This window comes from Myotis lucifugus, unplaced genomic scaffold (assembly GCF_000147115.1).
Source record: "Myotis lucifugus unplaced genomic scaffold, Myoluc2.0 scaffold_70, whole genome shotgun sequence".
In the NCBI taxonomy this organism is placed as follows: domain Eukaryota; kingdom Metazoa; phylum Chordata; class Mammalia; order Chiroptera; family Vespertilionidae; genus Myotis; species Myotis lucifugus.
The window spans coordinates 2,069,760-2,086,576 of NW_005871118.1; the positions used below are offsets into that span (position 1 = coordinate 2,069,760).

The following is a 16,817-nucleotide window of genomic DNA, read 5'->3' on the forward strand; positions in this document are numbered from 1 at the left end:
TGAGATAGATTTAAGAGTTAAGTGAATACTGAAGAGATTAATTTCTAAAATACCAAATGTTAATGTTTTCACATATTTTTTAATCTAGAAAAAATATGGGTGAAATTTTATCAAACCTTTGATAAGGAAAACTTGAAGTGAAAAGAAAAGCTGCTAAAGAAGTTACAGAGAAAGAAAGGAGTTTGTGTAAATGAACATTTGCCTGTGCTTGGAGGGCCTCTGTCAAGTATGTGAGCAGTTGGCGATCCTGGTCTCCCTTTGGCAAGGAGACTGGGGTGAGAGGGAGACTACTCATCACTGTGAACTCTTTATTTGTATCTTTTCAATTTTTGAACCATGTCCATAAATTTCATTTTCAAAAATATTAATAATTTAAACAACTTAAATTTCCCATTTGAAAAATGAAAATCAATAAAGCCCCCAAAAGATTGACAGAGTTGACTACCTAAATACTTAGCATGTCAATAAATAGCAGCAAATAAAATAAAATAAAATCTAAAAATACTGAAGCATGGAGACACATTCATAAGCAATATGCCAAAAGTTGACTTAATATCCTTAATAGAAAAAGATATTGCACTAAGGGAGGACCAAAACTAATGAAGTCATCTGAAGAAAAATAGACATCAGATACAGTGGGCAATTCCTAAAGGAGGAAATACAAATGGCCAATAAACATGACAAAATATTTAATCTCCCTTCCTATCAAGGAAATTCCAAGTAAAATAGCAATGAGGTATTGTTTTTCACTGATCACATTAGCAAAACTTAAAAATACTTTGCTCTTGCAAAGGTACAATAGGCAGAGCATGTTTTCACCCAGCTGATGAAAGTATAAATCAGTAAGACCTTTCTGGAAAATAATTCTGCAGAGTGTATCATGAGCCTTAAAAATATTCCTCTCCTTTTCCTCAGAAATTTCCACTTCTGAGAATGTAGGCTAGAAGTAATCTAGAGTGTGGAGAGGGCTTCGTCCTGGCTGCTGGGTAGAGTGTTGTCCTGATGCGCCAACATTGTAGGTTTGATCCGATCCCTGGTCAGGGCACATACAAGAAGCAACCAATAAATGCATAAATAAGTGGAACAACAAATCAATGTTTCTCTCTGTGTGTCTCCCTTCCTCTCTCTCTCTCTCTCTCTCTCTCTCTCTCTCTCTCTCTCATCTTAAAAAAATCTTTATATTTAAAAAAGGGATAGAGAGCTTTGTGTATAAGATGGTTACTGCAGCATTAGTGGCAATAGTATAAAAAAGTTGTTAGAGCTGGAACTTGCAGTGGGATAGAAAGCCCCATCACGTTCTCTCTGATGGCCTCACTGCTCTATTATGCTTGCAGTTTTGTCAGTCCACCGTGGAGTTCCCAGTCAGACCGATTTCCAAATTAAACCAGTGTGCCTGTTTTTCACATTTAGATGTTTTGAAGGATCATATCATCTCTCAATAAAGATGATTAGGTATTTGAGGGAGAATTAGAACAGAACAGCATTGGGAAAAGTTAATATGGATTTGGAAGTTATCTGTATTGAAAAAAGAAAGATGACATGATGTATTCTATTGTGTACAGAGAGAGAAAGCTTATGAGGAGAAGTGGGAGGGTAACTTGAAACATTTCACTGAAGTTACTGAAATGTCAGAGCAAAAAATAATGGACTTAGAAACTGAAATAGCCTGAAGATTAAACCCACTTGCAAGGGAATAATTAAGTTCCTTTGGCCTCTCACTGCTCCCTGTCTGTGTGTCTGTGACACATGGACCTGCTCCATTTGAGCACATTTTCAACTCTGCCTCTTCCTCAAGAGTCCGCCTCCGAAGAAGGAGGCCCTGTTGGTATCGGGCCTTACCTCCTAGCACACAGTGTGGCCCACCTGTTTGCTAAATGACTCAGTATGTATTTTGTCGAACCTGTGAGCGATTATTTTCCATAGTATTATTTAAGTGAAGGTTTTCTTCCCAATAGGATTACCAAACCAACAACAATGACCAGGCCGTGGTTGAGATCTGCATCACAAGAATCACAACAGCCATCAGAGAGACAGAGTCCATTGAAAAGCACGCGAAGGCCCTCGTAGGGCTCTGGGACTCCTGCCTGGAGCACAACCTGAGACCCTCCGGGAAAGACGAAGACACCCCCCATGCAAAAATCGCCTCTGATATCATGAGCTGTATTTTACAGGTATGTTGGTGTTTAACATCATGCCTAGTTGATACTGGCTTGGCAGTTTAGGTGAACATGTGATGGCTCTGAACCAAGAGCCAATATTCCATAGTGTTTGGATACTGTTAAAAGATACCGCAAACCATCAATAACTAAGCCAGACAAACTGGTCATTAATAAACCAAGAAGGTTCTATCAAGCCCCTGTGAGGCATTCAAAGAAAAACCACAGCAAGCTCTAATTTGTTGGGAGAGATAAGACACATACATATAAAAAGCTAACAATAAAGCAATGTGTGCCAAGATTTAAATGAGGAATATTGGAAAATGCAGAAAAGGAGACCCCTTTCATCCAAGGAGACCAAAGAGGGAGTGGAATCTGAACTGAGGGGCAATGAACTTGGAATATGTGGAGAGAATTGTCATTTTTAAGTGTATTTCTTTTTTTAAAATTTATCTTTATTGTTGAAAGTATTACAGGTGTCCCCCATTTTTCCCCACTGACTCCCTCCACTCAGCACGCCCCACCCCCCAAGCCTTCACCACACTATTGTCTGTGTCCATGGGTTATGCACACATGCATACAAGTTCTTTGGTTAATCTCTTCCCATCCCCCACCCTCTCCTTGCCTTCCCTCTGAGATTCATCAATCTGTTCCATGCTTCTATGTCTCTGGATCTATTTTGTTCATCGGTTTATTTTAATTATCCATAATAATAATACTAACCTGTTCTGATCATGTTTAAATTCTCTCCTCTGGCATAAATATCAATTTGGAATTTCGGCTCAGCCACAAAACAATTATGTGAGAGGGAAATGTTGGGCAAGACACTTAACTTCCTAAGCCACAGTTTCCTCCCCATAAAATGCAACATTGTCTATGACACATTTTACCAACCAGTGATGTTGATGGGTGCTTCTCAAAAGAGAATTATTGATCAAATAAGTTGGTAAACACTGAATTCAACATTTCCCTTTTGAGCTATCACATGCTTCACTGTATATTAAAGTCTTCAGAAAGTCCTGCAATTAAGAAATCTGGTTAACGGATTAGTACAACATTTTCCACTGCGATTCAGCCATGAAACTTTCTCCCCTCGCCCCACCCGAACACAATACGTATATGAATAGCGCTCAGAACTTTGGTTCCACTAAGCACAGTTCAAGAACATCTCATTGTGTTAAAGTGTCTAGCACTGTGTGTAGCCGCTACTATTAGCTTCATTCCTTCTTCTTCTACTTTTTCTCACAGTTCTCTATGCTAAACTGGAGTATATTTCATATTTCACATTCAGTCCAGGGGCTGGTGAACTGAACAAAAGACTCTACACACATTATCACACTGGTTTTTCTGTTTTGTTTTGTTTTGTTTGTTTGTTTTTTATCTTTGGAGTTAGAGATGGGAGAAGAGGAAATGGGGATTTCATGTATAATGAGAGATTAATATTGCTTGGATATAGCAATGAAGACCGAATATATGTTCTTCATTGGTTACCTTGAATATGTTATTGACATACATCAGAAACATATTATTTTACTCCAAAGTGCCACTCCAAGGTCATGCACACAGAAAGCAGCTGCATGCTTCAGCTCCCACTGCCATTTCAAAACCACTGGTCTAGACACGAGCAAAGTGCCACCCACAGAAACGGAATGCAGGCCACAAACATGAGCCACCAATGTCACTGGAACTTTTCTAGTGGCCACATTAAAAAGGAGTACAGAGAAACACATGAAATTGATTTGATAACATATTTTCCTTAACTCAATATATCCAAAATATTATTATTTCAGCTGCCGGGGTTCTTGTTCCGGCATTAACACTTGGAGTGCGGGAAACGAGTTAAGTCGGCTCGCGTGAATTGCGCGTACTCCGCGGGAGCCGTCTTTAACTCGGTTCATATAGATTTGCGGTGGAGAAGGGTTCAGCAATCTGGAGAAGGGGCTGTGTGTAACTTAATAAAGAGTCCAGAGACAAAGCATAATTTTGAAAGGCATATTGGGGGTCAGAGGAGCCTAGCTAAAGAAACTAAGATCTCCTCGTCTCAGGACCCCATGCTTTTTATTAACACAAATTTTCCTGAGGTGAGGTGGAGATATACACTTCAAAGAGTAGGTTTCATATACAGAGTCCATTGTCAGATTGGAAGTACTAGCCTACGGCTGTTCAGGTGTTTGGCCAGTAGGAGGCAATAACATGTAGATTAAGATGCCCTGAGCTGTCTGGCAGCAAACAATCATCCCTTTTCAGGTTTGGGGAAATGCCCTTGCCACTCCAGATGATTAAGCCCTTGCTGTCATGCTGGAATTGGCTCCCGGCATTCAGCATGTAATCAATATAAAAAATAGTGAGATCTTTTATTTTTTCATGCTAAGTTTTATAAATCCGATGTGCGTTTTAGCACGTCTTACTTTGGAGGACTCCCCTTTCAGGGGCTCAGCAGCTTCACGTGGGTAGTGGCTCCTGGGGTAGCCAGTTCTAGAGAGTCAGGGAGATTTTCTGGATAGAGATCACCTTTGGGAAGGGTTATGGACACTAAGCAGGAATTTCACCAAATAGAAATGGTGGAGTGAGAGGACATTCCAGGCAGAAAAAACAGCTTGTGCCAAAGTCCAGATCTGTGAAAGGAGACCAAGGTCAGAAGAGCAGGCTACCCTTCCAAGTGCCCTAAATTCTAATAAAAAGCAATGTTTTGCCCTAACCGGTTTGGCTCAGTGGATAGAGTGTCGGCCTATGGACTGAAGGGTCCCAGGTTCGATTCCGATCAAGGGCATGTACCTTGGTTGCGGGCACATCCCAGTGGGAGGTGTGCAGGAGGCAGCTGATCGATCTTTCTAACTCTCTATTCCTCTCCCTTCCTCTCTGTAAAAAATCAATAAAATGTATTTTTTTTTAAAAAGCGATGTTTCATTCTGGGTAAGGGGTTAGGGCTTCTACTTCAAAGTTGGGGGTGGGATGGGAAAGAGGAAGCAAATGCTTCTGAGAAATAAAAATGCCGAACTTACTGCTGGTCAATGACTCAGTGACTCTGTAAATGAGTTTGTAAGATTGTTGAGAGTAGGGACCCAAGGACAAGCACTGATAGTTTTGGAAAGAGATAAAGAGAAGGACAAAGGGATAGGCCTCTTGGTTGAGAGGGACAAAAGACACCAGCCTGTAGGGACAGTGTGGGTACAGGGTGTTCTTAACGTGCCCTCCAAGGAGGCAGAAGGCTTTGTAATGGACAGTGGGAAAACCTAAAGGCAAACTTGTCCAGGCCACTCCTGGGGATGTGACACCAGAAAACCAGCCCAGGAAGCAAAGCAAGGCTGTGGCCACAGCACTGGCATTTAGCTTTCATCCAATTTTAAGGAGAACTATTTGGCCCGCAATGAATGCCAGAAAGATGATTTTTATCCTACTTGTAATTTGGGTTCTTGTGGGAACTGTGTATAAATCCAAATGACTCATATTCTGTTCTGTGTTTTGTTTTTCAGTAAAATAAAGAGTAGATCAATTTTCAAAAGGCAGCCTTACCATTTTTAGCTTGCACAACAATAAAAAAGAGCGATTTTCTCTCCATCCACCCCATCTCCCCAAACAAGCAATTCCTGCAGCAGGCGAAGGCCCACCAGTTCTTTCCATGTCCTTGGCTATTTCACTTGATTTTTTTTTCTGGCCATTTCATTGTCATTTCAAATTTAAATATGTTCACTCACACACAAAAACTTTCTGTCTTAATTTTCCCCAAAATTGTCTTTTTCGATCTTGTTCCAATCTACCCCAAAGGACCTTTTTATACTCCTCTTTTAATGGGTAATTATAGGGGGTGGACAAAAGTGGATTGTACAAATAAGTAATACAATAATTAATAAATAATGATGGAAGCATAAACTCTCTGTTTTGTACACTCACAACTGTAAACCTACTTTGGCTGACCCCTGTATCGAATTCTTTTTCTTTGTCCCTAAATTTATGAATTTGCCACATTAACCTTAAAATGATATAAAATTCCAGAATTCACCTGTTAGACATTCCTCAATATAAAATCCATACAGTTGCGCAGCACGCACTTCTGGGTTCTGCTATCTCTTGCCTTAGGTGATATGCTTTTACCAGCCCACCCTCAGTCCTTAGACAAGGTTCTCAATCTGTCATCTAGAAAATAAAGGATGAACCAGATCACCTTCCGGTTTGAAATTCTGATTCCCTTAGGAGATGCTGAGAGGTAGAATAGCAAAGAGCTTTAGAGCTTGAGTGCCTTAGAGTCAGATGCTCTTGGTCTTACATAAATGAGAGAAAACTTACTTTATCTCTCTAAAGCTCTGTGCTGCCAACTGTAAAATGGGCATAACAACCTTGTTGCTCCTGAAGAACATCTTTTATTGTAAAAGCCACCTCCCTGTGTGGTCAAGCCACTCTCTGGAAGTGCCTATCTCAAACCATAGCTTTCTATGACCTGGTTTTTACATAGGATTGGCCAATGCCTATTTCTTTGCCCCTCGAAAAATCATAAAGGGGAAGACACCCTCCACATTAGATTGTAGGATAAATCCAAACCTGGAGAGGGTTGAAAAAATTGAAATGCACCTGAAGGAGCTTATAACCATTGACATGGCTGGTGTGCTAGAGAATGAGATTCTAGAGCAGTTACAGCCTCTTCTCAAACCAAATCACTTAGCAGACCTGTTGTCAAGGTAGCTCTGCATTTCATCTCTCTCATCTTTGCTCACACTGTTGATGAGCCCTATGGAGAGGGAGATTGCCCAAGGGGGATATCTGGGGGGAAGAATCAGAATAATCCCCAAATCATACTGTTAGAAAATCAGAAAGTATCTGTTTTTCCTCTTTAGGAAGATCCCACTGGCCATTCTCTTTGATCCCACACGTCGGTTGTCTTATTTCTTCTTCCTCAGTTATGTTGCATGAAGAGTCAAAATTGGTCCCTGATTGGCATTGCATGCAAAGTGCTTTGGACAATTTTGAGAGCATTTCCAATGCAACTCTTAGGGCAGGACTGGTTATGCTGGTTTAGAAGTTTATCCAATAGGCAATCCAGCTCTACCTACCATTCACATGCAGTGCGATCTTGAGCAAATTAATCTTTTTGTGCCTCCGTTTAGTCATCTGTAAAATGCAGATGACGAGAGTAATTGCCACATAAGTTTGTTGTGCGGATTAAATGAGTAGACATTAAAAAAACAGACATAAAATCTTTAGGACACAGAAAGTGCTGCATGAGTATTGACTTTGGTGTCATAAGCATCATCTGCAGAAGACTCTAAAACAGCACTTTCTAAAAGGCTATTAATTTAATTACTTGTTATAGCCATTGTTCATTGCCTATGTCCCCCTCCCCAAAATATAAGTTCTGTTTTGCTCACGAATGTAGTCCCAGCACCTAGAACAGGTGAATGTCACACAGTCAGTGCTCAAAATAATATTTTTTGAAGAATGAGTGACTGAACAAATGAACAAATAGTTTAAGAGACGTGGCTGTTTTCTGGCTTCCACACCAACTGCCCTTCTTCTAGAGTGAGCCACGGTACTTATTTCTCAATTAGTGCCACATGAAACAGTGGCATGAAATGAAAGGAGACTGGGACACACCCCCAGGTTCCTGAGACCCGCTCTGATTATGTGGCAGAAAATATACTGGGAAAACTTAGGCTTATGTGCCATCTAGATTTTACAAGGCTGTGCTACTAAGAACCAAGCATTTTATATGTAAATCCAAATTTAGTTTGATTATCTAATCAATGATGCGGGATGAATAACCATAAAATAACTATTTTAATAAATGACATTTGCTATTTCTTAAGACTACTCTTTTACGGCTCTTACTTGAATTCAAGGCCAAAGAGCTTTTTAGTTGCTATCATTTCAGATAAATATCTCTTCTACTTAGCTTTATTCTTTTCAATCTTAAAACACTGGGAAACGTTCCCAAAGTACATTTTCAAAAGGAAAATCTCCACCAAAAGCTCAAATTTGTGCTAATCTAGTTAAGAAATATAATTCTTGGCATCTGTAGAACAAGGGCCTCTTGTTTTGCTTCTCCAGGCAGATATAACCGTCCCCCTGAACATGTCTTTATTTCTACCCTGCATTTCACTGACTTTATTCCCTGAGTACTGGGCACTGAGTTGTGTGTAAGCTGATACACATACCAGCCTGCTCACATCTGCACTGAGGGGCAAGGTCTCTCACAGGCTCTGGCATTAACAGCTGCTGCTAAAGTGGTTTATTTGTGTGAGTATTCATAGGCCTTTCTTGGCACGTTAGCATTAGCATTCCTGTGCTCCAAAGAATCCTAGTGATAAGACAATTTCACCGGCCTGTGATCTACTGCATTAGCAACTTCGTTCGCTTCACCTGAGAGCAAAGCTCAGCTGTTGGAAGGAGGTTGTATAGTACCTGTCAGGTCCTAGGGCCTGTGTCTGTCCAGCCTTATCTTGGCCTCCCAGCTCCTCACTCATATCCCATTGCTGTCAGCCAGGGGTCCTCAAACTACGGCCCTCGGGCCACATGCAAATACAAATATTGTATTTGTTCACGTTTTGTTTTTTTACTTCAAAATAAGATATGTGCAGTGTGCATAGGAATTTGTTCATAGTTTTTTTTTAAAACTATAGTCCGGCCCTCCAACAGTCTGAGGGACAGTGAACTGGCCCCCTGGCCCTCCGGTCCAGTTTAAGAACCCATTGTGGCCCTCGAGTCAAAAAGTTTGCCCACCCCTGGTCTAGACACTGTTTAGAGATTGTGAGCCTTTGGTCACAATTCCTTCGTGTTTATATGAACTATTTGCTTTTTGCTTCTCCTATCATTTAAGAAGTTTCCAGATGACGTATGGGGGGCGGGGGGGACAGAAAAATTGAGTGTGTTAAAGTTCTGTTGGGGTTTTTTTTATTTGTGTGTGTGTGTGTGTGCTAAATAATGATATTATACAGTTTTCAGGGAATTTTATACATTTCCCTTGGAACTACACTTTAAAAACTTTAACAGCTACCCACTCTTTTTCTCAAAAACATCTAGAATTGTAGTAAAAAGAATATGAACAAATGGGCTAAGACATCCTGTTATTTCATTGTTGCTGGCAAGTGTTAGTCCATGTCCAGGGTGCAAAAACATTAGTTGCTGATAATACTGAATTCCATGGACCCTTCACTGTGCCTGTGCTCACAATTAGTTGGAAACACCTGAGTTGTACTTCCCAATGCTGCCAACTGTGGTTTCTCAACAAGGTGCAGGTAAAGTGCTTAGAGGCATAATCCTCTAATGCAGCGGTTCTCAACCTGTGGGTCGAGACCCCTTTGGGGGTCGAACGACCCTTTCACAGGGGTCGCCTAAGACCATCGGAAAACACATATATAATTACATATTGTTTTTGTGATTAATCACTATGCTTTATGTTCAATTTGTAACAATGAAAATACATCCTGCATATCAGATATTTACATTATGATTCATAACAGTAGCAAAATTACAATTATGAAGTAGCAACGAAAATAATTTTATGGTTGGGGGTCACCACAACATGAGGAACTGTATTAAAGGGTCACGGCATTAGGAAGGTTGAGAACCACTGCTCTAATGGAAGACGTGTACCCCTCTAGTTGCAAGTTGTCCTTGGCTAAGGACTCAGAGCAGATAAAGAAGACTTGGGTCTGCAGTTCATTGTAGGAAAGCTCTGAGAAGAATTGTCTGATTATGTTCTACTCTCAAAATGAGGGCTTTGACCTGCCATCACAGGGACAAAGATGTGTCACCTAAAAGTTAAATTAGCAAAAGTCTACGCGGAATGGAGAAATTGGCTGTCTATGGGGGCAACCCAAGAAATCATATAAGTAAGACTGAGAGGTTTGGAAAACATCCAATGCTCTAATTCAGGTGATATGAATATAACCTCAAGGACACAGGGATAAAATATTATAATTGAGAAAATGGACACATAAATTGGCCTTTCTAAACACTACATGTCTGAAGAGTAAGTCAACAACAAAAGAGGATGCTCAGCATGGGGTCATTGTTTTGGCACATTTGTCCAGCTCTGCCCAGGGGGTAGAGATTGAAGCTCATGAACAGGAAAGCTCCAGTCACCAGAGATGGTGATTTGGCTGTAGTGCAGGACTGTTATTTTACTTAGGTTTCACATGGCCTAGATGAAATATGCCTCAGGATCTTTCTTTGCTCCCCTCTGATCTTGTGCCCATGAGTGAAAACTCTGGTTAGTAATCTGGTTCCTGATATCCTAATAATGTAAAAGGGTTACCCTAGGTGTGACCTGGGAGATACCCTTATGTGGATGAGTATATTGGCCTGACTGATTATGCACCAGCCTTTTTGAAATCCTTTGGTAAAAGTTAGCATCAGTGGATCCAAGAATTCTGTGTGGTTGATCATGCACACACCCAGAATTCCAAAGCTAACGTGAGGGGAGTAGCCAGCATCTCAGGGAGGTCTCATAGTTCATCATACTAGTAATGGCCTAGTCCAGTGGTCAGCAAACTTCGGCCCCTTGAGTGTGGCTCTTCCACAAAATACCAGGTGTGGGCGGGCACGTACAGTGCGATTGAAACTTCATGGCCACACTCAAGGGGCCAAAGAGCCGCATGTGGCTCGAGAGCCGAATTTTGCCAACCATGGGCCTAGTCTAATCAGGCCCAATTTATCACTAGATAAAGGCAAAGCCTAGTATCGGAGAAGTAGGTTGCTGGCCATGGTCTTGATAGTTATAGAGTTTTGGAAGCTCTAAGACGTTAGGACAGAGACCCAGTAAGTGAAACTGCTATATAGGCATGATTTGTCACCAAGGAACAGTGTCAGAGCATTCAGTATGGCTGACTTCATGGTGGAATGTCAGATTATGTTGTTGAATATCTATTGTCTCTGTTCAGAAGTCAGATTGACCCTTGAGTCAGAAAAATGGGTGAAACTACAAGAATAGATTAAGCATTTAGCAGGTCTATTTTTGTTTCTAGGGACTGGGTGGAAAAAAAACTTAGGCACAAGAGACTTAACTGGCTCACTTTAAAAAATTTAGGGCTAGAACTGGCCTAAGGTAGTTTAATGGATGGGGCTCAAATGATGTCACCAGGAACTGGTTTTCCTTAACTTGTCTCTCAGATAGGACCATATTGCCTTGAATGTCAAACAAATTCTGAGGTCACAAGATGGTAGCAGCTACTCCATTTTGCATTCTCAATACCTTGAATCCTTCAGAAAATATAATCTGTTTCATAGAGCCCTTAATGGCTCCTTAATTATAATTGAATAGCTTGCTCATCCCTGAACCCATCATTTGGACCAGGAAAATGTAAATCTCTGACCAATGTCTGAGTCATTTGACCATCCTTGAAGTCAAGGGCAGAATGTGTGCATTAGAAGTACCTGAATGATGGCTGTAGAAGAAATGATGGAATCTGCTAAGAAGTGTGTATCAACTCACCTGTCCAATCAACCATCTGTGAAAATGAATGGCACTGGGGTGTTGGGCTCACACTGGGCTATTGCTGTCCATGCGTGATGCCAGCAAGAGGGAAGATGCCACCCCCTCCTCCTTTCCTACCACATTATGTTCTCAGTGACAACTATAACATGTTTTTCATTAGTCATTCAATTTGACAAATGTTTATTGAACACCTACCATAAACCCAGAATTGTGGGAGGTATTAGAGGGGATAATTCTCTGAGGAAAGATATAGCACTTTTCACGTTAACAGTTCGAGAAAAGCAACCACTTTTTTTAAAAAATATATGTTATTGATTTTTTAGAGAGGAAGGGAGAGGGAGAGGGATAGAGAGTTAGAAACATTGATGAGAGAGAAACATCGATTCAGCTGCCTCTTGCACACTCCTTACTGGAGATGTGCCCCCAACCAAGGTATATACCCTTGACCAGAATCGAACCTGGGACCCTTCAGTCCACTGAGCCAAACCAGTTAGGGCAACTTTTTATTTCTAATATAACATGAAGTCAGCTTCCCAAAAACATTGTGCACTGTCCAAGTTTTGCTTTATATTTACCCTAAGGGGTAGAATGGTCAGAATGGTTGATGGTAGTGAAGACATACCATTCACTTTAAAGAAAATAACTTGTATTTTTCAAATATTATTCCCAAATTAGGTAATTAAATGCTGATAAAATTATTATGTGTACGATATTGATGCTCTGTGACCAAGTAAATCAAGAAGATAATTATTTTAGGATCAAATTTTCTTTATATTTTAGTCTTCTGTTCATTCATTTTTTTTCTTCTGAATTTCATTAACTGAAACTTCAGTTTTTAAGATACAGTTGGAAAGCAATTTCTTCAGCATCAATCTGATGTTACTCTTCTCATCAATGACTCCTGATCACCCTAATGATCAATTTGAAACCCCTTTCATCATTGCACCCCTATTTACCTCTCCAGTCCCTTCTCTCACCTCCCAATTTTTCCACATGTACCACACTCCAGTCATACTGAACGATTTACAGTTACCCAAATGCACAACCTCTCTCACCCCTGTGCCTCCATATGTGCTTTTCCTTCTGTTCACTCTTTTTCTTGCCACCACCCAGCCATTTCTTATTCATCCACTAGATCTCAACTAAGACATCACCTCCTTCATGAAGTCTCCAGACACCACCTGCAAGACTGGGTTGGGTGCTCCTTCTTTGCTTGATTAGTACCCTGCACTTTGCCTATCATGACTCTCATCAGTCTATGCTATGAATTGCCTGTTGCCCATAAGTCTCCCTATAAGGACAAAAGTTCCCAAATTCAATGAAAGCAGGGTGGAGGCCTTTGTTTTAATGCCTTTTAATGCCTGCACTTTGAGAGCTTAGCTCAAGAAATATTTCTTGGATGAATGAATAAAGAATGAGCCCCTTGCTATATGTTGTTTTCTTGCATTTCCTCAGAATTACAACCGGCCCCCTGTGATGGCACTAGCCATCCCCATTGCAGTGAAATTCCTCCACAGAAGCAACAAAGAACTGTGCAGGAATATGTCCAACTACTTGTCCCTGGCTGCAATCACCAAGGCGGATCTCCTGGCTGATCACACAGAAGTCATAGTGAAGAGCATACTCCAAGGTATGGTGTGAAGGCTGAGCTTGGGGACATGTGTTAGGAGTCATTTAAAAGTGTTTTTAGGGTGTGGGAAGTGAGACCTAGAGTACTAAGAGGTACCTTAGAGTCTCTGCTTTACCACTAGTTGACCTGTGAACACGGGTAAGGTTCCTTGGGCTGGCTGCGTCTGTGTCTCTTCACTGGGCAGATGAATTATTTGGGCTCATTAGATACATTATAAGCTTCCAACTCTACTTCTCTCAGTTGGGAGAACTGTTTTCTATGCTTCTGCTCACCTTGTTCATCTACCGACTATGGTAAGCCTGTATCTGTCTGTACTGCTCTCGGTGGCAGATGAAAAACCTCTTCTTCCTTTGGTTTCCAAAGGCAAGAAATGTTACATCAATTACACCAGAAAATGTGTAAAGACTTCTTAAATGTGAACATTGTTGGGGGTTGATTTGTGTTAAACGCTATCATAAAAACTCAAATCAGGACACCTCTGTTAACTGTTTTACATTTGAATGAAAGAGATCAAGTTTAGTCCAGTCAAAATATTTTCTTTGTCTTATGTTTTTTCCTTTGCTTTCAGATCTATCAGAAACCATGTTTGTTTGTTTTTAATTTGGGATAAGAGGAGAGTATATGGTATTATTTGATATGCACCAAATTGTCTCCAGTGCCCATTAATAAAACTGTATGAGGTCCATGAGTATCTTGGCCTACACGTCCCTTCTACATGTTCAAGTTGAATGTCAACCCCCTGTAAAATGCTTCCAGAAAAAGTATTTTGTAGAGTCCCCAAGGGAGTCCTATGTGTGCTCTCTTTCTGCGGTGCCCAGCCAGTCCACGTGCCTCTGCTGCTGCCCTCACCATGCTTCCTGACAGGGCCTGCTGTGGTGGTGTCCACCTCCACCTCCCTGAGCCCAGCAAACTCCGTGGCTGCTGCCATCAAGGTCCCAGGAACAGACTCCATTCCACACTGCCCTGCCTGTCTGTCCTTTTGCACTGCTCCTCTTGAAGGTCAGGAGGCACCAGTCCTCGGTCCACTAATTCCATGTGGCAGGATCGGGGAGAACACCCGTCTTTCTCCTTGGTGTCACATTTTGGTAGAAAGGCCCCAGAGCAAGGTTGCTTGGCTCTCAGTGCCAAACTGTGGGACCAAGTCAATAGACGGGTCAACAGACTGTTCTGTTTTGTCTAAAACTGTCTCTTCTCTGGGCTCCACTATTGACCCAAGAGTTGGGCTAGCAAAAAAGTAGTTCTCCAGTTCTCAAAATGCCTATCACCCCCCAAGGACTGAGGTTCTGTTGATTGTACCAAACTTTCCTAAGAAGAGTTTTTAGAACCCCCACCCTCACCCCGCAGACATTGACCAGCTACCCCAATGGTCTGCCAGATGTCCAGATATGTCTGAACTCCAGCCACGACAGTGGGAGTTTACCACCCTCCCTGTGCCCCTCTAAAGATTTGTCATTGATATTACTAGTCAGTATCATTCTCTTGGCCACAGGATTGAATGCTAATTTCACATTATACGTATTAAATTCGCTAAAAGCCCAGAAGAGCAATTATGTTTTTTTCACCACCTTGGTTATATATTTGGAATAGATTTTATAGGAATTAAAAACACTTATAAACCGCACACATTTTAAGTCCATGATAGTTAGACTTGTAAGTAACTGATATATGGAAAAAAAATTTGAATTGTCTCTTTGTAGCAGCCAAAAGCTTAGGTCATGTATTTGAGTGTTTTTTTCCTTTCTTGAAATGCACTTTCAATGACAAAAAAAAAAAAAATCTTTTGAAATGCAAAATACTTTCTTAATTCACTGCAAGCATTTGAAATAAACAAATGATTCGGTTTATTTGATCTGGCACAACAAAAATTACCATAAAATAAATGATAATTTGACCTGAAAAGTTGGGACTACATATTTCAGGGTTTAGATTTTTTAGGACAGATATGTCTGTAAACTCCACAATCACTCACATGAGCACATCAAACTTTGAGCTTCAAAGCAGAAGTGATCTTGCTGTCTCTGAGTAGTAAGTTGTCTGCTCTGCAAGTTTTTGTTGTATATATACCCTGACAACAGCCTTAGCGACATCAGAAAGATTTCATTTTTCTTTACTTATAGTTTTCTTTCCTTTAGAACTTGCTTTTTGACTTATATTATCTGAATCCTCATTCTCCCATATTTCTACTTCTACAGAAAATGTTGAAGTTTACAGCTGTTTGATTTGACGTTACAAGAGTAGATTTATAGAAGTATAGAATCTTAGTTTGGGACGTTAATTATGATTTAGCTCATTTACCCAGGCAATGCTTGAATGCCCACCAAGTGGTCATCCATTCAGTGAGAATGATAATAATTATAATAACCATAACTACAATGACTAAAATTTATTTCATGCTCTCTTTAAGCCAAACACTATATTAAACACTTTATACTGATTATATCATTTAATCCCCACAATAATTTCATCACAGGAGTCCTATTGCTATCCCATTTTACCAATTAGTAGAACTTTAAGGAACAGAGACCCCAGGTATAAATGCTTTAACGATGATGGTGACAATGGCAAGAATAATGAAGAAGAGAGAGAAGAAGCAGGAGTAAGAGGAGGAGGAGAGGAAAAATTAAAAGAAGGAATAGAAGCAGGAGAAACTCCTCACTGGAACATGTGACTGGGAAGTGCATGAGTATATCAGACTTCCCACGTGGCTTGATTCAAGGCTCAGGGGTGGTCCCAAAAGTTATTACTCAGCTCTGCTTCCTGTGGAGTCGTTTCACTCTCATGCTCCACATTATGGGCCTCTGCAGCATCCAGCTCACATCCTCAGGAATACCGATTAAGGAAAAGAAACTCCATATCTAGTCTCACTGCCTCTGTTTGACCTGACATAGGTCACATACTCATTTGCAGCCTTATGTAAGTGTTAACCTTTATTGCTTTACACTTTCTTCTTAATACATTCAGCCCACTACTTTGGCATGCCAAGGAATTGGATAATGATTCTTTCATTTCAATGTATCTGTAGTTTTTCCAAGGTTCTTGCCATCTGCAAATTTTATGAAAAGAACTACTCTACCTTCATTATAAAACATTCAGAAAGGATATATGCATCCCTATGTTCATAGCAGCACAATTTACCATAGCGAAGATCTGGAAACAGCCTAAGTGTCCATCAGCAGATGAATGGATTAGAAAACTGTGGTACATCTACACAATGGAATACTATGCTGCTGTAAAAAAGAAGGAATTCTTACCATTTGCAACAGCATGGATGGAACTGGAGAGCATTATGCTAGTGAAATAAGCCAGTCAATGAAAGAAAAATACCACATGATCTCACTCATTTATGGATAATAAAGACCATTATAAACTGATGAACAAAAGTAGATACAGAGGCAGAGCAGCATTGAACAGACTGTCAAACTACAGTGGGAAGGCTGGGGAGGGTTGGGGGGCGGGAGGGGGGGGTAAGAGATCAACTGAAGGACTTGTATGCATGCATATAAGCATAACCAAAGGACATAAGACACTGGGGGGTAGGGGAGGCCGGGAAAATGTCAAGGGGTGGGGGAGAAGAAGACATATGTAATACTCTTTGTAATACTTT

The 16,817-nt window shown here is 40.7% G+C and overlaps 1 protein-coding gene across 3 annotated transcripts in view; it reads left to right on the forward strand.

The window, feature by feature from the left end:
- Positions 1-16,817, forward strand: part of VEPH1 (ventricular zone expressed PH domain containing 1) — a 193,850-nt gene that overhangs the window by 17,325 nt on the left and 159,708 nt on the right. For all 3 annotated transcript variants that reach the window (XM_006090312.3, XM_023755154.1, XM_006090313.3), the window contains exons 3-4: positions 1,956-2,171; positions 13,039-13,213. In XM_006090312.3, coding sequence (XP_006090374.1) covers positions 1,956-2,171; positions 13,039-13,213 — 391 coding nt within the window. The remainder of the gene's footprint in view (positions 1-1,955; positions 2,172-13,038; positions 13,214-16,817) is intronic.